Source organism: Macaca fascicularis, chromosome 12 (assembly GCF_037993035.2).
Source record: "Macaca fascicularis isolate 582-1 chromosome 12, T2T-MFA8v1.1".
In the NCBI taxonomy this organism is placed as follows: Eukaryota; Metazoa; Chordata; class Mammalia; order Primates; family Cercopithecidae; genus Macaca; species Macaca fascicularis.
This window is the reverse complement of record NC_088386.1, coordinates 69,990,079-70,011,404: the sequence shown is the minus strand read 5'-3', so window position 1 is coordinate 70,011,404 and position 21,326 is coordinate 69,990,079. Positions and strand designations below refer to the sequence as shown.

General features: G+C 39.5%; 1 protein-coding gene and 1 long non-coding RNA gene across 6 annotated transcripts in view; one reads left to right on the top strand and one right to left on the bottom strand.

Moving 5' to 3' along the window:
- Positions 1-1,316: 1,316 nt before the first annotated feature.
- LOC135966552 (uncharacterized) lies at positions 1,317-6,875 on the bottom strand. Of its 2 annotated transcripts, none has more exons than XR_012421246.1 (3): positions 6,754-6,875; positions 5,242-6,137; positions 1,317-5,140 (listed from the first exon to the last, which is right to left on the bottom strand). It is a non-coding gene; the product is annotated as an uncharacterized lncRNA (long non-coding RNA). The 2 variants fall into 2 exon arrangements; XR_010579928.1 differs by having other exon boundaries at positions 6,341-6,782.
- A 200-nt stretch (positions 6,876-7,075) lies between these two features.
- Positions 7,076-21,326, top strand: part of GPR155 (G protein-coupled receptor 155) — a 52,138-nt gene continuing 37,887 nt past the window's right edge. For 2 of the 4 annotated variants that reach the window (XM_005573519.3, XM_015432376.4), the window contains exons 1-4: positions 7,076-7,297; positions 11,004-11,152; positions 12,158-12,654; positions 20,445-20,844. In XM_005573519.3, coding sequence (XP_005573576.1) covers positions 12,189-12,654; positions 20,445-20,844 — 866 coding nt within the window. In that variant the 5' untranslated portion in view covers positions 7,076-7,297; positions 11,004-11,152; positions 12,158-12,188. The remainder of the gene's footprint in view (positions 7,298-11,003; positions 11,153-12,157; positions 12,655-20,444; positions 20,845-21,326) is intronic. The other 2 variants (XM_005573521.3, XM_074009476.1) reach the window with 1 other exon arrangement.

The window sequence follows — 21,326 nt, the reverse complement described above, 5'->3', positions numbered from 1 at the left end:
GGACCTGCCCCTTCAAGGAGGGAAAGAGACTGGAACCCCTAAAACATTTCCTCTACTAGAAGAATGCATCTGAGGTATGTGCTTCACTGCTGTGCTGAGGATGTGATAGCCTTTTTTTGAGCTAGCTATTTACTCAAAAATGTTTTAACTAGAATCAGCTAAAAACATTCTTAACCTAAAGTCAAGGTTAAAATCTGAGATTTCTTCACTTCCTATTTGTATTTTACAATGTTGGTTAGTTTTAGTTTTTCACCTTAGGCATTATTCAAATTAGAAAATGCTCTGCACAGTTAAAAGATTATTTCTTTAAAGGCTGCCTATTAAATAAATTTGTTAGTGAGCCCACTTTTAAATGAACAATTTAGAAGTAGGAACAAGTGCCAGGCGTGGTGGCTCAAGCCTGTAATCCCAGGACTTTGGGAGGCCGAGAGGGGCGGATCACGAGTTCAGGAGATCGAGACCATCCTGGCTAACACGGTTGAAACCCCGTCTCTATTAAAAATACAAAAAATTAACCGGGCGAGGTGGCGGGCGCCTGTACTCGGGAGGCTGAGGCAGGAGAATGGCGTAAACCCGGGAGGCGGAGCTTGCAGTGAACCGAGATCGCGCCACTGCACTCCAGCCTGGGCGACAGAGCGAGACTCTGTGTAAAAAAAAAAAAAAAAAAAAAACAGGAACAAGTGTATTTTTTTTGTTTTTCATTTTCATGTTCCTGTTCTCTCACTCCTTTCAAAAAATAAAAAAAAGTAGTCAAAACAAAACCACAAATATCAAGAAGCTAAGTCCTGAAACAGACTGGTGGGGCCCCCAAAGTTACCATGCTTCTATTGTGATTTCTGCAGCCTATCTTATGTAAGTCACCGATTTAACTTTCAGTTTCATAACCTAATTCTGGTTTCATTGTTTTTCTGCTTAACTTTTTTTTTTTTTCTTTTAAACAGTCTTGCTCTGTGGGCCCGGAGCTAGAGTGCAGTGGCATGATCTGGGCTCACCACAACCTCCGCCTCCCAAGTTGAAGCAGTTCTCCTGCCTCAGACTCCCCAGTAACTGGGATTATAGGCGCACTCCACTGCACCCGGCTAATTTTTATATTTTTAGTAAAGACAAGGTTTTACCATGTTGGCCAGGCTGGTCTTGAACTCCTGACCTCAGTGATCCACCTGCCTTGGCCTCCCAAAGTGCTGGGATTATAGGTGTGAGCCACCACACCTGGCCTCTGCTTAACTTCTTAAGTGCTGGCCTGGACAAAAGCCTCTGCCCATTTAATCACATTTGAGCCTTTCTTGGGGTCAATAACAAGATCAATAGCCACATGAGATGTTTAGGTTCCACTTTATTGCTTTTGTGAGAATATTTCAGTAGTAAATTGAAAGAGAAAAAAGTTATTGTATATTTATGCACACATAAACATATATATGTATGTTAAAAGATAATAGGGCTTTAACTTGACATCAGAAATAATTATTTAATTCTAGCATTTACAATCACAAAACGAAGTCAACAATTTGGCGGAATACTTATTTATTTATTTATTTGAGATGAAGTCTTGCTCTTTTGCCCAGACTGGAGTGCAGTGGCGCGATCTCGGCTCATTGCAACCTTCGCCTCCCCGGTTCAAGCAATTCGTCTGCCTCAGCCTCTCAAGTAGCTGGGATTACAGGCACGCGCCATCACACCTAGATAATTTTTGCATTTTTAGTAGAGACAGGGTTCCACCTTGTTGGCCAGGCTGGCCTCACATGATCTGTCCACCTCAGCCTTCCAAAATTCTGGGATTATAGGCATGAGCCACCATGTCTGGCCTGGGGGAATATGTAAATAAAGCTATAAAACTAGGCCAAGTGAAAAGCTGGAAATAAGAAATCCAGTTACTGTAAAAGAGCTATGTCACAGTTGCTTGTATCAAATACTTCCTATAGTTACAATCCAACTTCCTAGATAGCTGATAGGCAATTATGTTTTATTCAATCATTCAAAAACCATTTACAGAATGCCTACCATATGTCAGGGAAAGCACTATTCTAAATGCTGAGAATACAAAGATCAACAAAAGCAAGGTCTTTGTCTTCTCTAAGGTCATAGATCATTTCTCTTCTCTAAGGTCATCATATCTGTGCTCTTAAATCATTCTATTTTATGGGTGAATTTCATGTATCTTCCTGGTTTAATACACAATCATAGTTTTAAAATTTGTTTTAGAAGATTTCCATACAGCCAAAATACATACTTGTATATTAATTTTATCAAGAAAAAGGGAAACTTTTCTGCACAGAAAAAAAAAAATTAAATCATGTGTATTCTTACCACTCAGAGAGAATTACTGTTGCATTTTCCTTTAGCATTTTTTCCTGTGCATTTAATTTTAAGTAATAGAAAACCCAACTCAAACTTGTTTAAACAATGAAGAAAACTGATTGGTACACATGAATGAAGAGTCCACAGGCCAACCAGTGAGGCTGCTTCAGGTGGGGCTTGATCCCACAACTCAACATGTCATCAAGGTCCCTGTTAATTTCCTTCTCTCTGCTGTGCCTACCTTGGTTTCTGCACCATTCTAAGACCGGCTTCTCTTACGGTTCTAAAATGCCTGTCAGCATCTTCCTCTTGTCTAGCAAGAAAGAGAATATCAGCATTCTCTGCAAAAGTCCTGAGAATTATTCAACTGAGCTACTTTAGGATCAGTGCCCACCCTGACTAATCATTAAGTGCAAAGGGATGAAATATACTGATTGGACAGCCTGCATTAGTTACATCACCTCTGAAGGGAGAGTGAAGTCAACTTCTCTGGAAACATGAATCCCTAAAGAGAAAATGATGCTATTGGGAAGGGGAAGGGGAGTTTTAAAGAAACTAAAAGTTTTTAAACAAAATTTGGCATCATATTAGACATGTTCAAACAGCACATTTTAAGTCACTCTCTTTTATTTGTCTATTCTTTACTCAACTTTGGTTAGACTTTATAGATGGCCCAGTTTCCCCTTTTTCAAGGAAGATCATCCTCAAAATTTCGCTAGGGAATATTTAATAGGCATTAAAAATTATATAAATCTATATGAATAAATTGTTTATGGATTATAACAGTATTATTAAAAAGTTACTAAAATCATGTGTATGAAAATCACATGTATAATCCTATTTTTCTTAAATAATCTATATTTGCATAAAATGATACATATATGGTATAATACTAAAGAAATTATCCACAGGTATGATTTTCAGTTTCTTCATTCTTTTCTGTATTATCTGAATATGTTATCATTGTTATTTATTACTTTCATAGAAAGAAACATTAGAAGTACTTCATTTTGGGAAAAATAAAAATCACCAGGAATCCACATGTACATCATATTGCCTCAACATATATCCTACATGACCTTTGTCATTGTATCAAACCATTTGGTTTGTTTCTCCTGTCAATTTTGATCAGCGGGACTTGAGGGAAAGGGGGATATCAGTGTGCTTGAAGTTTATAGGTCCCTCTTACATGTAAATGAAAGTTACGATTAATTTGCAGTTTTCCCTCCATTATTCTGCATTACTTTTAGCTTTTCTTCATTTTTTTCCAGTTAATAGTATAGAATAAGTCAGCATCTCACAGAATGATTAGCAGATATGGCAGTGGAATTAAATTAGCTTCTCGTGGCATTCATTGGTAATTACTTCTCTAAGGGTGACTTTTTAATGAAGTCTTTCATCTTTGTATACATTTTGTTCTTAGAGTTTCCTTCCACAAGCTGCTCTGTGGAAGGAAACCTCATCAGTGAGGTTCCCACAAGAAACTTCGTAAATTCTGTACGGATGTCTTCTCAAACCATGTCTTTATTTCTGCTCTTTCTCTCTCTTTTCTGTTTTCTCCCTAGGGGTCTACCGGAAATCTCTACATACATGTGCTGATGTCTTTATAAGCAGTTCGTTTACAGGACAGGGAGGGCTTTTATTCTCATTCTCTGTCATAGACTAGTTGGGTGTTCTTAGACCAACTGCTTAATCTCCTAGAATCTCAGATGGAGAGGACGATAACTTCAAGAAAGAAAATTGAACTAGAAAATTTCTCAAGGTTTTAGATTTGAGGTCTAAAATCAAATTTGTTATTTTCTCCTTGAAACTGCTTCTCCCACTGAAATAGTTCTTCCTTTCATTTTCAGATAACAGAATAATAGAAAACAACAACATTTTATGGCTGGACAGGATACCAGAAGCTCTCTAGTTCAATTTCTTTTCTTTATTTTAACGGATGAGGAAATACATAAGCTTGTTAAATCCTTCCTTCTCTCTCTTTTATTTTTATTTTTTGTCTTTTTCAGACAGGGTCTCACTCTGTTGCTCTGGGTGGAGTGCAGTGGTGCGATCTCAGTTCATTGCAGCCTTCGCCTCCTGGGCTCAAGCAATCTTCTCATCTCAGCCTTCTGGGTTGCTGGAACCACAGGTGTGTGCCACCACACCTGGCTAATTTTTTTTTTTTTTTTTTTAAGACCAAGTTTTGCTCTGTCACCCAGGCTGGAGTGCAATGGCGTGATCTCAGTTTACTGCAACCTCTGCCTCCTGGGTTCAAGCAATTCTCCTGTCTCAGCTTCCCAAGTAGCTGGGATTACAGGTGCACACCACCATGCCCAGCTAATTTTTGTATTTTTAGTAGAGATGGGGTTTCCCCATGTTGGCCAGGCTGGTCTCGAACTCCTGACCTCAGGTGATCCACCCGGCTCGGCCTCCCAAAGTGCTGAGATTACAGGCGTGAGCCACTGCACCCGGCCTAATTTTTGTATTTTTTGCAGAGATGGGGTTTTGTCATGTTGTTCAGGCTGGTGAACTCCTGGGCTTAAGTGATCTTCCTGCCTCGCCTCCCAAAGTGCTGGGATTACAGGCGTGAGCCACCTCACCCTGTCCTTCCTCCTTGCCCTGTCCTTCCTCCTCTTTAGCCCTATCAGTAATTGAGTCCTATCAGTTCTCCCTTTTCCTGTCTCTCAGACCTATTCCATTCTTTTTACTGTCATCACCCAAGAGTAAGTCTTCATTTCCTTATGTCTTGGTTCTTCCCCAAGTCACCACACTGTTTTTCTTGCCTTCAGTCTCTCTTTCAACTAATCATGGTACAGCTTCCAGATTACACACCCACAAGTAGTGTAATCATTCTGACATGTTCCTGTGGGAAAAGAAAAGTTAAATGTTTTACTGTGGCCGAAGGATAAGGTTCAAACTCTGAGACTAACCCAAGGAACCTCCTACAGGTTGACCATAACTTACCTTTCCAGGCCTATCTTCCAGTATTCCCCTAGTAGTCAATGCTCAAGAAGTATTTATTTAATTGAATTAATATTCATACTTCCTAAACAAAAATCCTTTTAGCCTCGAGATAATTGAGATATTCAGATGTTCTTTTTTTTTTTTTTTTTTTAAGCAGTCAGGTTCAAGGGAAACAAAGAAGGCAGTTAAAAGTGAGAAAGACAGAGAACAAAGGAGAAGCAAAGAAAACTGGAGCAGGATCCATGCCTTTTTATAGCTTTAATTTCTGCTCATTTTTTTGCTGCTAAGTTTCAGATCCTTTAACCTACCCTTAGCTTACCGTAATTTTTCTTAGTAAGCCACACAATTTTGTATCTTTGCACTAAGATGGCCGAGATGATAGGAAGACATGGAAATTGCCATACAAAAATGTTTAAGATGCAAAGCAAGGTAAAAGGTTGTAAACAAACGCTTGTGGATATCTTAAGTGGGAACATATATAAATATTTTAAAATTTGAAATAATTTTTATTTCAAAAGACTAACTCATGCAGGATTTCTTCAGATTTCAAAGTGGAGCACTGTATTTGGGATACTGTATATAGGTTTGTTGTCTGAGGCCCATGGCAAGTTAATACACTGGGACACCAGGTTGCAGAAGAGAAAGAGGTTTAATCATAGAGCCACCAAACACAGATAGGAGGAAACCTCAAATTCGTCTCCAGGAGAACTTTGAGGCTCAGGTTCTTAAGGGTTTTGGAGTGGTCTGAAGTGTGGAGATCATTAATTGGTTGAAGACTGCAGGGCGAAGTCATGGGACAGGGAGATGAAGAAGCTGTATTCTCATACTGATTCCCTTCTTCTGTGGCAGGGGTCTTCCAGCTAGCTGGCATTAGTTGTTTCGCTGGAATTTAGGGTCTGAAAAATATCTTGAGCAATTCTTAAGAGCCTTATGACTCTAACATCAGAAAACCTATCTATAGGAACAACGGGGATGCAAATGTACTATCTAGCTCTACCTGACTTTCGGTTACAAGGAAGTGGGCCAACGTGTAGCCTGATTAATGCTTAATTATATTTTTGTCCAGAATTCTTATAAACCCTGAGGATGGTTTCAATACCTTTATTTCAAGAAGCTTCGTAAGTTTTCCATCAACGCCACCAGTTTCCTATCAGTATACTGAGAGGATATGTATGTAGTTCCCCACCCCCACCCCTACCCCTGCCCCGCAATAGAAGCAGTTATGGACAGGGCCCAGATTCTAAAGCAAGCCCAGGGCTAAGCGTTTACATTTTAATCTCTTATGTAGGAACGTCAAGGTCACACTGCCTTGGTGAAGGTGGAAGGCAGGATTTTGACCCAGGTCTGATTCTAAGCCCTTGCTTTAAAACTCTATGCTATAAAAAGTCCTAGGCTAATCAGGAGCGAAACTGGCAAATCACACGAAGTTGGGGTTAAGCGGAAAGACAACCCCGCTCTGCGTCTGTGCTTAAGGAGACGAAAAATAAACTGAACATCCCCCAAGACGGCTACCATTTTGTGGGGGGTGGGAGGCCGGAAGTCCCGCCCCGGAGGATCGCGGCTGGGTGGTTCCCAGCCGGCAGGGCGGGGCCGGGTACCGTGGGGCTCGGAGGCTGGAGGAGGGGGCAGGGACTGAAGGCGGGGTTGGGGAACGTGTGGCTTGGAGGCCCGAGGCTGTGGGTGGGGCCTGAGGGTGGGACCAGGACTCTGGGCTCGAGGCTCGTGGAAGTGGGCGGGGCTTGAGGGCGGGGAGGGGCCCGTCTGGCTGGAAGTTCGGAGCTGGGGGCGGGGCCTGAAGGCGGGGCTGGGAGGGGGTGGGCACCGAAGGCGGGGTGGGGGCGGGGCCTCGCGGCCGGCGCGGGGCTGAGCTGACAGGGCCGCGGCGGCTTACCCCACCTCACTTTATCGGAACGTGCCTAAGCTGCTGCAGCTGGCACCCGGCTGCGCTCAGCGAAGAGGGGTGGGGGCGGGAGATGACGGTGGTCTTCTCCCTGCTTGACCCCCTGCGAGCACCAGCTCCCTTCTCCTCGCCACCCCAAGGTTGCAGACGAAGCAGGTGAGATGGGCCCCTGGAGCGCAGACCTGCCCGGTCCTGGCTCTACCTTGCGGACACGGGGTACCCCCACCCCTACCCCTCGGGCCTGGGCACGTGGGCAGCCGCCGACCCTCTGCGCCCTGGCCCCGCGGCCCGTTGTCTGAACCCGCTGTCTCTGCCCCGCAGCGCCTGCCTTTGGAATGTGTGAGATCACCCGGGAAGGCTCGCGCGGGGGAAGGGGTGTCTCGTACCCTCCGGAGACAGAACTGCCATCCCTAGTTTGGGAAGCTCCTCACTGCACGGGCGTCCACCCTGTCATTCTTAGACTCTTCCCTTTATCCCGAGGGTACCCTCAGTATCTGGCCCTCCCGAAGGCTTCTGCCCAGGCACCTGGAGCACTGCGCCAAATTTTCTCCGTTACCCATTTTTGGGGTATGTTAGTTACCATGACGTTGTGACTCCCGTGCCCTGGGAAGACGAGCGACCACCTTTTTCCTACGCCAGGCACAGACCCCTGGCTGCCTTTCCACTTCCACTGCTGCCTTTCCAGGCGTTGGCTGGCACCTGCTCTCCGAGCAGCCTATTCGGTTAGGAACTCTCTGCGCCCCTTATCTTGGAGGGCCACAGTCTGTCCCTGCAGATGAGGCAAGGAGGCAGTGCTCAGCGCTCCCTACCCGGGTCTCTGGGGAGGACATCTGGTGCCCAGCAAGTAGGTGGGAGTGGGTGAATGGTGCGACTGTTGATGTTGAAGAGTGCTTTAATAGTACCACACTGTATTACACTTATCCCACAGGATAAAGGATGTTGGCTGTTTGAGAAATAGCCTGAGAGTTTAAAGCTTTCTCTGTGAAGTTAGTCAACCCTCTCCTTTCCCCCACCCTCCCATTTTCACTTAATAGCACTTATTTACAATATCAGTGATTCGTTTATGTGATCTAAGCCAAGTATGATGTGGCTAGAAGCGGTTTGTAAGTACAGTAGCATTTCTCCAGTTCGTGCCTCAGCGAGTGTTTTTTTTTTACTGTGAACGTGTTTGTTCTGTAACAAGCTTTTGTTTTTATAGATGAAAAGGCTGGATGTAATTTTTTTTAAACTTCCCTTGCTGTGGTTCCTGTTCATTTTAAAATATGCTTTAGAAAGCATGTTATCTTCCCGTTTAAAAAAGATCAGGATGAAGTAAAACTTTTTAAGTCATTTTGATAATTTTGACTTTACCTTAGCAGGTATTTCTTTTATAATACTGAAAAACACTAAAATAAACCTCATGGGGAGGGCAGATTACTTTTTTTTTTTCTTGAGATGGAGTTTTGCTCTGTTGCCCAGGCTGGAAGGCAATGGCAGGATCTCGGCTCACTGCAATCTCTGCCTCCTGGGTTTGAGCGATTCTCCTGCCTCAGCTTCCTGAGTAACTGGGATTACAGGCACCTGCCACCAAGCCCGGCTAATTTTTGTCTTTTTAGTAGAGACAGGGTTTCACCATGCTGGCCAGGCTGGTCTCCAACTCCTGACCTCAGGTGATATGCCCGCCTCGGCCTCCCAAAGTGCTGGGATTACAGGCGTGAGTCTCCACGCCCGACCCCCCCCCCCCCACTTTTTTTTTTTTTTTAATTTTTCAACGAATTGAAAGTTAATCCTGGACATTGCTACAACTATTTGACCATCACCCTGAGAAAAATGAAGAGCTCTGCCTTCACTGTTAACCACTTATGATCAAACCAAATTAAATTCAACTTATCTTAATTGTTTGGTATAAAACAAAAACTGATAAATCCCATCCCTCTTTTTTTAGTTGGTGGATATTTTACCAGGTATGTTTGAAGAACTAACATATTTACTTTTTTATCATTGTTAGTAGTAAGATAACAGTTCCTAATAGCAATTGCTGCCATTTCTTGAAGGCCTACTCTGTGATAAACTGTATATAAAATATTCTATCCACACAATATGTCTCTAAGGAGATCTTTGTTTGAGACAGGGTCTTACTCAGGCTGGAGTGCAGTGGTGTGATCATGGCTCACTGCAGAGACCTCCTAGGCTCAGGTGATCCTCCCACCTCAGCCTCCCAGGTAGCTGGGACAACAGGCATGCATGACTATGCTCAGCTCATTTTTTGTAGAGACTAAGGTTTCACCATGTTGGCCAGGCTGGTCTCAAACTCCTGGGCTCACATAATCCACCTGCCTGGGCCTCCCAAAATGCTGGGATTACAGGTGTGAGCTGCTATGCCTGGTCCCTATAGGGGGGTTTTTACTCTCATTTTACAGTTGAGGAAACAAAAGTTCGGAAAGGCTAAGTACCTTATGAGTTAATAAGCTGTAAAGCCCAGAATCTGTTTGACTCTCCACTGAACTTCAACTAGTTTAGTTAAAACTGTTGGTTAAAGAAATTACTGGAATGCCTTGACATGCTTGTGTGGTACAAGTAAGGGATTGTAAGCAGAATGAGTTGTTAATACTCTAGGCACTTTTGAAAGTGAATAGAAAACTGGACTAATTTATCACTTTCTTCTTTAGCACTGCCTTTCCAAGTACACACTTTCTTAAGGGCTCCAAATGTTTAACACCTGTGTTTAATTGTTTACCAGCTCCTTACTTCAAGTATGGGTATTTGTACCAACCGGTAGCTTTCCCAAGATATAATTTGATGCTTATTTGGTAAACTTCAAGTATGTGAGTATTGTAGGTTTCACATACTATATTGACCACTCCTATCTAATTCTAGTAGAAAAATACTTGTCCTAATCCAGATTAAATATAAGGTTTTTAAATGGTTCGGTTTATACAAGGGTAGCACAGAGAAAATTCCCTTATACCCCTGCCTGGTGTCAGTTGTTGGTGATCTCTGGGCTGTCATCTAAGTCTTTTTAACATGATGTTGATGTTTGAGGACTTAACGTGAGCATTGTAAATTTCCAGAAGCATGAACTTTTTACTTTTTACCTTATATAAGTCTACTTTAGATGGTAAACCCAGAGTAATCACTTAGAAATTGGCTATTGTTGGCTGGGTGTGGTGGCTCACACCCGTAATCCCAGCACTTTGGGAGGCTGAGGTGGGTGGATCACCTGAGGTTGGGAGTTTGAGACCAACCTGACCAACATGGAGAAACCCCATCTCTACTAAAAATTCAAAATTAGCCGTGCATAGTGGTGCATGCCTGTAATCCCAGCTACTCGGGAAGGTTAAGGCAGGAGAATCGCTTGAACCCGGGAGGCGGAGGTGGAGGTGAGCCACGATCACGCCACTGCACTCCAGCCTGGGCAACGAGCAAAACTCCATCTAAAAAAAAAGAAAAAGAAATTGGCAATTGTCATCATTTTAATTTCAAGATACTAATAAAAGCCGATTAGCTTTAGAGTTATCCAGACCTCATGTTCATTGTGTTCCTGGCAGCAAGAGGGAGTCTGATAATTATTGTACTATTCGTTTTTTGAATCTGTTCCATGCTTTAGCATTTTCTGAAAACCTCTTTAGAACATTTTACAAAACATTTTGTATTTTTCAACGTTTCATGAACACCTTTAGACACATTTTGTGTTCTTGGTTCTGTTGCTGTAGTGAAAAACTTATAATACTTTATCATTCAGAAAACAAAAAAATTCTATCCATAAACTAAATAGTGCCTGAAAGAGAACATTGATCCATGAAAGGGTAAAAGGTTTATTTAAGTGTAAGTTATTATAGTTATTCATTAAAAAAATATTTTTTTTCTGTCTCATGTGTGCCAGGTACTGTCCTAGATGTTAAAGACACAACAGTGGGCAAAAACATGCATAGTCCCTGCTTCCATGACACTTGAGTGAACTGAATGTGCAAAGTCCCTGTGGCACAAAGTCCCTGGGGCCAGTGTGTGTGGCTGGTATAGAAGGAACTAAAGGTATATTGGTGGGATGTCATCATTTTTTTTTTCTCTCTGTCATATTCTACCAAAAGTTATATTTAACTTTCATTAAGTAATTACTCTGTTCCAGATGTGATTTAGATGTGATTTTAAAGACTTCAGTTGAATAATCTCAAGTTTCCATGTGGTAGGTATTACTGTTATTGCCATTTTACAGGTGAAGAAGGTGAGACACAGAAAAGTTAATTCGTTCAGGTTGGGTGCAGTGGCTCATGCTTGTAATCCCAGCACTGTGGGAGGCCAAGGCAGGCAGATAATCTGAGGTCAGGAGTTCAAAACCAGCCTAGGCAACATGGTGAAACCCTGTCTCTACAAAAATACAAAAATTAGCTGGGCATGGTGGCACACGAATCACTTGAACCCAGGAGACAGAGGTTGCACTGAGCTGAGATTGCACCACTGCACTCCAGCCTGGGAGACAGAGCAAGACCCTATCTTTAAAAAAAAAGTTATTGGTTTAAAGTTGATTAGTGGTGCTCTACTATACTCTTCTTCCCATCCTATACTCAAGTATGACCATGGGCCGGAAAGGACTCTGGTCCCTGGGTGACTCCTCAATGCAACCTTAAGAACTTCTGAAATTTCCAGAGAATTTGGATGCATGGGAACATCCAATGGAGACTCTGTGGTCCCGAGGCCCTTATCCACCAGGCAGAGCTCAACTGATGGAGAGAATCACTGGAGAGAAGCACAGGGCATCACTACGGCTCTAATATTTGCAGATCTTATTTTACTTATGTCTAATACTGAATATAGAACAGCAACATACATATTTTGAGCTGACCTGCCTTTGAGAGTGAAGCGATTATTGTTAGCAACCCACCACTTTTTTTCCATTGTATTTTCCCTGATGGTAGTTGAAGAAAGTATGTATATTTATTTGGCCATTTAATAAGTAAATAAATCTAGGTTTGCCAGTGTATTATTTCAACTAGAATTCTTGTTGATGGCCATACTGAATCTTTCTTCCTTTCTTTCCAGAGAGCTGGTTGGAGTTGGAGGGTGAAAGAAAATGAATTCTTTTTCTAATTTACCTGCAGAGAACTTAACCATTGCAGTCAATATGACCAAGACTTTGCCTACAGCTTTAACTCATGGATTTAATTCCACTAATGACCCACCTTCGATGTCAATTACAAGGCTTTTTCCAGCTTTACTGGAATGCTTTGGCATTGTCCTTTGTGGCTACATAGCAGGAAGGGCCAATGTCATAACATCAACACAGGCCAAAGGCCTGGGAAATTTTGTCTCCAGATTTGCACTTCCGGCTTTATTATTCAAAAACATGGTTGTACTTAATTTTTCCAATGTGGATTGGTCCTTTCTATATAGTATCTTAATTGCCAAAGCTTCTGTATTTTTCATTGTATGTGTATTAACCTTATTGGTTGCCAGTCCTGATAGTCGATTTAGCAAAGCTGGACTATTCCCTATTTTTGCTACACAAAGTAATGACTTTGCATTGGGATACCCTATAGGTAAGTTATTTTTTATTTTTCATGTGTTTAAAAAATTCAGTTTTAATTTAGGCATTTGTTAGTGACAGATTCTTACTCTTATATCTAAGAAGTTTTTCATTTTTTTCTCAAATATGTCTTAGAATGAATCATAGTTTTTCCTAAACTTCCGAGTTTGAGGATCCTTTAAACATCTACCTAAAATAAATGGTCATATTCTAATAACCTTTGTGAACAGTCCTAATTGTATTTTTTTCTTCCCAGTAAGCACATATGAAAGAAGCTTAATTTTTAGAAAGGATTCGATTCTGATTTAAATTATGTTTAAAAAGTAGATTTATGTCTGTATAAAAATAGTTATTATTGTTTGTGAAAGGAATTTATTTTTCTTACCGTCTAGAATACGTATTATTTAATATCAGAAATTGTTCTGGGGCCAGATGCGGTGGCTCACACCTATAATCCCAGCACTTTGGGAGGCTGAGGCAGGCAGATCACTTGAGCCTAGGAGTTCAAGACCAGCCTGGGCAACAGGGCGAAACCTCATCTCTATAAAAAATAGCAACAACAATAAAAAATTAGTCAGCTGCGGTGGCACAGGGCTGTAGTCGCAGCTACCCAAGAGGCTGAGGCAGGAGGATTGCTTGAGCCCAGGAGGCAGAGGTTGCAGTGAGTCAATATTATACTACTGCACTCCAGCCTGGGCAACAGAGTGAGACCCTGTCTCAAATTTTTAAAAAAATTGTTTTTGAGCTTGTCATTCAAAATTTTAATGTATTTTAGTTGCAGTTAATTTCTTATTTAAGAACAAAAATGGTGAGAGCTTTTTTACCTTTCTAACTTTTCGTTTTTTATATTTCTAACTCAGCAGCCTAATTTTATGTTTCTATGCATATATGTTTTCCTAATGAAACAGTAAACATACCAGTTTGGGATACTGACGTATCTTGAAAGGAAATGTTCTATATTTCAGAACACTCTGTCACCAAGAAAATGTATACCTAGTAGCTACTTTTTTATATTTTAAATTAAAGTTATATATACTTTGATCATCTATCAAGTATGAGGACCTGAATATTATTGATATATTCATTCATTTATTCATTCATTCATTCACTAATAAGGAACTGTTTCGTACCAGTGGCTGTGCTAACCATTGGAATTATAGCTGTGAACAAAGTTATTGCACATATTAAATTTACATTGTAATGGGAGAATAATAAAATTAAAATCATGTCAGTTGGTGACAAGGGCCATAAAAATCAAGTCATGTAGAGGGATAGGAATGTGGAGGTGCTATTTGAGGTAGGGTGGTCGATGAAGGCCTCTCTGATGATATGTCTTCTGAGCAGAGACTTGAGCCTATTGAGGGATACAGTTGAAATCTACAATTAACTTTCAAGTTTCTTATCTAGCAGTTTTATCCTCTCCCCTCAAACCCCAACTTATTTCACTACTGGTGCCAAAAAGATTCTATTTAACTATACTTTTCACCTCTGTCTCTACTTTTGACTTTCCTCTATCTTGTTACCAGAAAGAGAGAAACACCTAAGAAGTTAAATAACTGTGAGTAAAGCTGGAGGTTTAAGAGACAGGAAAAACTGGGCTCATAGATAATTGAGCTACAAATAGAAACTAGATAGGTGTTCCTTTAAGGTTATTGAATTTTAAAAGGAAATAAAGACTTTTGGAAAGAAAACAGCAAGGAGTTAACATGTTTGTCCATTTCCTCAGGAGAATTAATAAGGTACACTTGTCAAGGTATTTGTGGTATAAGGACCTTAGAACTGACTCAGTACCATGGTGTTAAATATCTGATAAATATTGCTATATCTTACTTTAGACATAAACTAGAAGTATGTAGTTTCATACTCCCATAGATTAGTAAGCTGATAATGAAGCAGAACTAACATTTGTAACTATATAGTTTACAGAGTACTTTCTTATATACTTATTTGAGTAAGGCAGACATTATTATCCTCATTTTCGAATAAGGAAACAGGCTTACAGAGATGTAATTATTTTATCCCAGGTCATACGACTAGCAGGTGACTGACACCCAAACCTAGGTCTTCCAGTTGCAAATCCTGGGCATTCTCTTATGCCATGCAGTTACATAATGTGCCAGTTCAATTTTCAGAAGACCCAACCAGCCTTGTAATATACTAGTTTCAGAAAAAAATCAAAGGGTTTTTTCCTCTAAAATATTCTGTAAAATGAGTAGCAGTGGAAAAAGACCTATTAGAATAGTTAATCTATTGTCATATTGAGGCAGATTTTCCAAATAAAAAATGTAATCAGCCATTTTATCACTGCTTTTCTTATGTCCCACATTAAATCAGTGAATCTGGTAATAATCATGTTTCTAGCCATGTGCCAGCCCAAATTTCCCTGATGGTTGTTTGTTGATTTCGAGGTATAATTTTTGTTATGTTTTTGTTTTTTTTAATCACAATAATGAAAGCTCTTGTAACATTAAGTTGTAGAAGATAACTTTGCTAAAAACCAATATACTAGAGAAGTGCTTTTCCATATATCTAGACATTGGAAGGTGTGGTATAGAACTATTAGGGGTGAGTATCTGCTGCCTGATAAGGTAACTTATTACTGCTGCTGTGCCCGTCTGCCTTCTGGCCTTGTTCTTGGTGAACACAGAAAGAATACTGTGTCCAAAGAGAAGACCTTTCTTTCTTTTGTTTCCTGGCCTCTCCAAAGTATTCCCACTCTCTTGCTCACAGATAAGCATCGATCATGGGTTATAAGAAATGTCCTTTTTAAGACTGCATTTGTTCGACATCTGTCCAATTTACAGGTAACACAAGAAACGCTGGCAAGGAGAAGACATATAAGTTAATGAATAAAGAAAAAGGATAGTCACGTTTTCTTTCGCTACATACTATGACAACTATAACACTCTATGACATTACATTAAAATGATGTATTTTTACTCCAGTAACAGAATAGTGCATATTGCAACTAAAAAAGAAGGCTGGACATGGTGGCTCATCCCTGTAATCCCAACATTTTGGAAGGCTGAGACGGAGGGATTCCTTAAGTCCAGGAGTTTGAGACCATCCTGGACAACATAGTGAAAACCCTGTCTCTACAACAACAACAGCAAAATGAGCCAGGTGTGGTGGCACAAGCCTGTAGTTCTAGCTACTTGGGAGGCTGAGGCAGGAGGATCTGTTGAGCTTAGGAGTTCAAGGCTGCAGTGAGCTATGATTGCTACTATACTCTAGCCTGGGTGACAGTGAGACCCTGTCTCTAAAAAAATAAAAACAAAAGAAGCTCACTGTGTTTTAGAGCAATTCTTTTCTAAAGTACTTTTAAAAATCCAAGTATGAGAAGAAACTAAGAATCTCCCGTGGCAAAATGTTGATTTCAGCATATCAGAATGGTACCCTGCCTCTGTCATTAAAAGATACTAATAGGGCATAGTTAAGTCCTATAATTTATTCTTCAAACAATGCTGATAGCATAAGTGCCCTGACTAATCATAATTATGGTCTAGTGTTTGAGCTGTAAACAGAAAGGAAATGAAGCATTTAACTATATGCCATTACATAATAGAATGATCTTGTCTGGGTCTTTGTGTTATATGCTAAGGATTGAAACCCTGCAGGAATCAAAATAGGAAGCACAGTGGGTGGCTAATTTTGTCTCTTAGTTCTTCAAAGCTATATAATAACTCCTCATAATGGGATTCTCCCCGCCCTCCAAGAGCCTTATTTATAAGCATTAATTAATTAGAACTTAAAAGTTGATATAATGATTGTAAACCTAATTTTAGTTACTGTGCTATACCGTACTGCTTTCGTGTATATTTTTTCCGGTTTGAAAAACCATCTTCAGATTGATAGCAAAAAAAAAAAGCACTGCTAATTTATAGATAAAGATGTGATGTTAATTATGCAAATGAATGGCAGAAGTAGACTGAAATTCCCATGTTGAACCCTATTCTAGTAATTTAACCTGTATTTATTTAATCACAATTTTTTTGTGTGTTCCCTCTAGACTACACTTCTGCCTTTATATGCTTGTTCAGCTGACTTAAAATACCTGAATAGTAACCTGCTTTATAAATATTCATAACGTGTAAAATGTAAAAAAAGATACAAAATTTCAGTTAGATTTATTGTACAACATGGTGATGATGGTTAATAACAACGGATTCTTGAAAATCGCTGAGAGTAGATTTTGTGTTCTCATCAGAAAAAATGATAAATATGAGATTATGCATATTTTTAATTAGCTTGATTTAGCCATTCTATAACGTATACATATTTTAAAACATTATGTACATTATAAATATATATAATTTACATTTGTCAATTAAAAACAAATGTTTTTAAAAGTAAAAATAAAGTTTAAAAATGGATTCATTGACAACAATTCGATGTAAAGAGCTGTGTATTAGAAAATACATGTTTACTACATCTGAAACTTTTGGCGTTCATTGATGTGTTCATACAATTCAGCAAGTATTTTCAGATTTTCTCAAGCATTATGCCAGGGACTGTAGGCTATTAAAATGATGCTTTCAGGGAACTTAGAATTTATTGAGGTGGCACTACTATGAAACAAAGTGCTACAGAATATCAGAGAAGGGGAGATTAATGACATAGGTTGAAGACTTGATGGAAAGTGTAGTGCCAGAGACAGGCCTTAAGTAGTAGGTGAGATTTAGGTTAAAAAAGGAGATAGTGAGAAGTTAGGGGGTGATGGTATGAACAGCATAAAGAACTAGTAATTATGAATGTGGTGGTTGTCTGGTATAATTGTTATTAAACTGGCTGATGGAGTCTTTGCGTTAAGGATGGAATGGATAAGTAAGGGGCCAGTTGTGGAGACTGGACTGTGAATGTTAAAAGAAAGGTTTTTTTGTTTTTTGGGTTTTTTTCGAGATGGAGTCTCATTCTGTTGCCCAGGTTGTAGTGCCATGGTGCAGTCTTGGCTCACTGCAACCTCCGCCTCCCAGGTTCAAGCAATTATCCTGCCCCGGCCTCCCAAGTAGCTGGGACAATGGGCATGTGCCACCACACCCAGCTAATTTTTGTATTTTTAGTAGAGACAGGGTTTCACCATGTTGGCCAGGCTCATCTTGAACTCCTGACCTCGTGATCCGCCTGCCTCGGCCTCCCAAAGTGCTGGGATTACAGGCATGAACCACCACACCAGGCAAAAGAAAGGTTTTGTAGCTGTTCCTGTGGGCAGTGAGAACCGTGAGCAAATCTTACCTTTTGAAAGTTTAGATTTAGATGGTACTATTAGCAGTGAATAAAATGGATGAAGAAGGTGGTTGAGAAAATCCAAGAGAATGTTGGCTGGTAAACACATGAAGTAATCTAATTTTGAGATTTTTAACTAATGATTATAGTAGCAATCAAGAGGAGAAAATCCTTCCAAAGAAGAAGGAAAGTATGTGGTGAATGGCCAAATATAAAAACTGTTGCTTAAATTTGCACTGAGTTCTTAAAACAATGTAAAGTTCATTATGTGGTGGTGATTAAATGCTAGTGTGCCAGGAAAGTAAATTTCTGGAAAAAGGCATTAATATAAGGGGCTTTGAGTAGATCATAGAACTGTATAGCTGTGTTGTCAAACGAAAACATGTTATGCATCTTATTGTGGCTGGTTAGGAAAAATTCTGATACTCAGATGAAAACATAAGACTTTTCCAAAATATATGCTCTATTATAAAAACTGAGTGGTAGACAGGTCTGAACATCTTTCTCTTGAGATAAAATATCTCAAGAGAATCAGAAATATAGTTATCTAAAAATAGTTATCAAAAGTGCTGCTTTTTGTTTAAAAGATGAAGTCTATGAAACCTGAAAGAAAACCACTAACTTATATAACCAGCATATCTAATTTGGAAATCAGTGGAAAGAACTTATACAATTTTATGTAATCAAATATTTTTTAGCCACTGCTTCATTTTGGAGATATTACAGATCTTGAATTTACTTAGCTGAGAAAATCGGGATTGAATCTGTTAAATAAGTTTTAGCTTTTAAGAAAAACGTGACCTTCTAAAGGTTATATAATCTAGTTATATAACTTTAATGGGACATGTGCATGACATTAACTGAACTTACATATCCTGAGTAAGTAAACAAGTGTATTTTCCTGCCTATGTCACTTTATCTTAGTGTAAATTGAGAAACCTAATCTTTTACATGTTTTCACATGGTTGCTTCTTTCCTTGTGAGCGATTGTGGCTGTTCTTTTTTATCTTTCTCAACTTCAAATCAATTATAAATCAGCCTTTGTTTGCATTAGATTGTATAATTTCAGGACCCATTGCCAAAAATGGCTGGAGACCAGTTTGTTTACTAAAAGGCCCTAAGTTGCTCTAATGAACTCAAGATTAGGTCACCAACCCTCACGTCTACCAAGAAACTGCTAGAAGTCTGATCCCACTCACTCACCTCCCTCATGAGATTGAAAAACGCATCTTACGCAGTGGTTAGGTCCTAAAGTCATCTTGTATATTCAAACTGTTGAAAATGCTCACCAAATACAGCACACATACTTCGTCTATATTGTACCATTTTTCATAAGTGTAACACAGCCAGATTTTTTTAGCCAGCATTGTTTTTCAATGAACAGCAGTTGAAATAATTTGTTTGCACTTGGAAACATGCTATGCGGGGGGCAGGGTGGGGGGGAATGAAGCTTTTGTTTTCCCAAGAGGGTATGGTTGAATTTGTGTTGATTAAATGTGCATTGATGTGACTCTACTGTATTTCCCTCCCAAACATTGTAAGATCCACCTTTCTATCTCTACTCCTTAAGTATCTCCACTGGTCTTCTTTGAAGGTATTCTTTCCTTTTCATTCCTCTCAAATGGAGATTGTTTATTTTCCCATTGCCACATAAGCAATGGAAGGTAGGACTGGCATCCTCACAGCTACTGTGGACCACTGCTGGACTATCCCTTTGCTCTGTTGTTAAAAACTACTTTGAAGTTCATGCTTTCTGGCTAGACCACTCATCCTGTCTGCTGTTAACCTGCTGACCTCATTCTGGGCATTCCCCCTCATTCACCTTTATCCCAAGTTTTGTCATTATCTTGTGAACTACCATGAAATTCTCTGCCCCGTCATTTCCTTGACCTCCTCATCTCCAGTGATGTTTTCCTTTAGTCCATTTCAGCCACTAAGTCCCATAGCCACATCCTGGACCTTGTCATCTGGAAAATATTTAACTGAGTAGCTCATTACCTGTTTTACTCTGAACTCCTGCACTTCCAACTGCCCCTAATTCCTAGAGGCCTCCAAACATCTCCCGTCTTCATTTCTTTTCTTACACAGCGTGGCCTGCGTCACATCCGTGCTCCTTTTTAGTTCCTTAAATAACTCCTACTCTCTCCTCAACCCTCTGTGATCTGACTTCTGTCTCTTACCACTCCAGTAAAACTGCTCTCTCCATGGATACCAATAAATGCATTTTTGCTATTACTACTTAAATGTTTAGTTTGTCCCTAGATTTTTACTTTGAATTGTTTCTTCTAAAAATTCTACAATTCTGCCCATTTTTGGAGACTTATTTTAACCCTTAGATGGTTAAAAATTAGGTTTAAAAATAATGTGTAAACTTGGTTATCATTTTATAAGCTATATGATATTTATTACATTTTTCTTTTTTCAGATTTATTACTAAAATGTACTTTTCCAAAATAGGCTATTTGGGTCATTTTGAAAATTTCAGATTGATCATTGCTATAAAGTAGAGAAAATGTTATATACATAACATATCTGTATTTCTGTGGTCATCATTTAGAAATCAATATTCTTGTTTTGCAGTTGAAGCTTTATATCAAACTACATACCCAGAATATCTCCAGTACATTTATTTGGTGGCACCAATATCTCTTATGATGTTAAACCCTATAGGGTTTATCTTCTGTGAAATCCAAAAGTGGAAAGACACTCAAAATGCTTCTCAAAATAAAGTAAAAATTGTGGGACTTGGACTCCTGCGTGTATTACAGAACCCAATAGTATTTATGGTCTTCATTGGCATCGCCTTCAATTTTATTCTTGATCGAAAGGTACCTGTATATGTCGAAAATTTTCTTGATGGACTTGGAAATTCTTTTTCTGGATCAGCCCTATTTTACCTTGGTCTCACGATGGTGGGAAAAATAAAGAGACTGAAGAAGTCAGCATTTGTTGTACTAATTCTTCTCATCACAGCTAAACTGTAAGTATCACTTATTTAACTTTAGAATTGTACTTTTTGAAAGCCGTATTTAGCCAATTCGTCAGCAGTATGTCTGCAACCATTTTCCCCTTTGACCATTAATAACCCCTCCCTGTAGAATAGTTGTGAGATAAAGGAAAATGTGATGTTGGTGTATTCAGGAAAGTCATTTCCTTATTCCTTGTAGCTTATTCTTTCCATTTTACTGTCAGAGGGTAAAAGATGATGGGTTTCCCTTCAGCTTTTATGTAAAGTTTACTCAGTATCTCCTCATGTCCCAGTTTGACAGTATTTTGAAATAAATTTTGCAGCATTTCTGACTTTTCCCAATCCATAAAAATCCTAAAGACAAAAGCATCTTAGTAATAACCAGAACAATAATTTCTAATACAAACTTTTTTTCATGAATTTGGGAAAAGCATTTTGTAGTTCTGAGGTTGGCCAAACTTTCTAAATATAGCTAAGTCAATATGAATGATTAT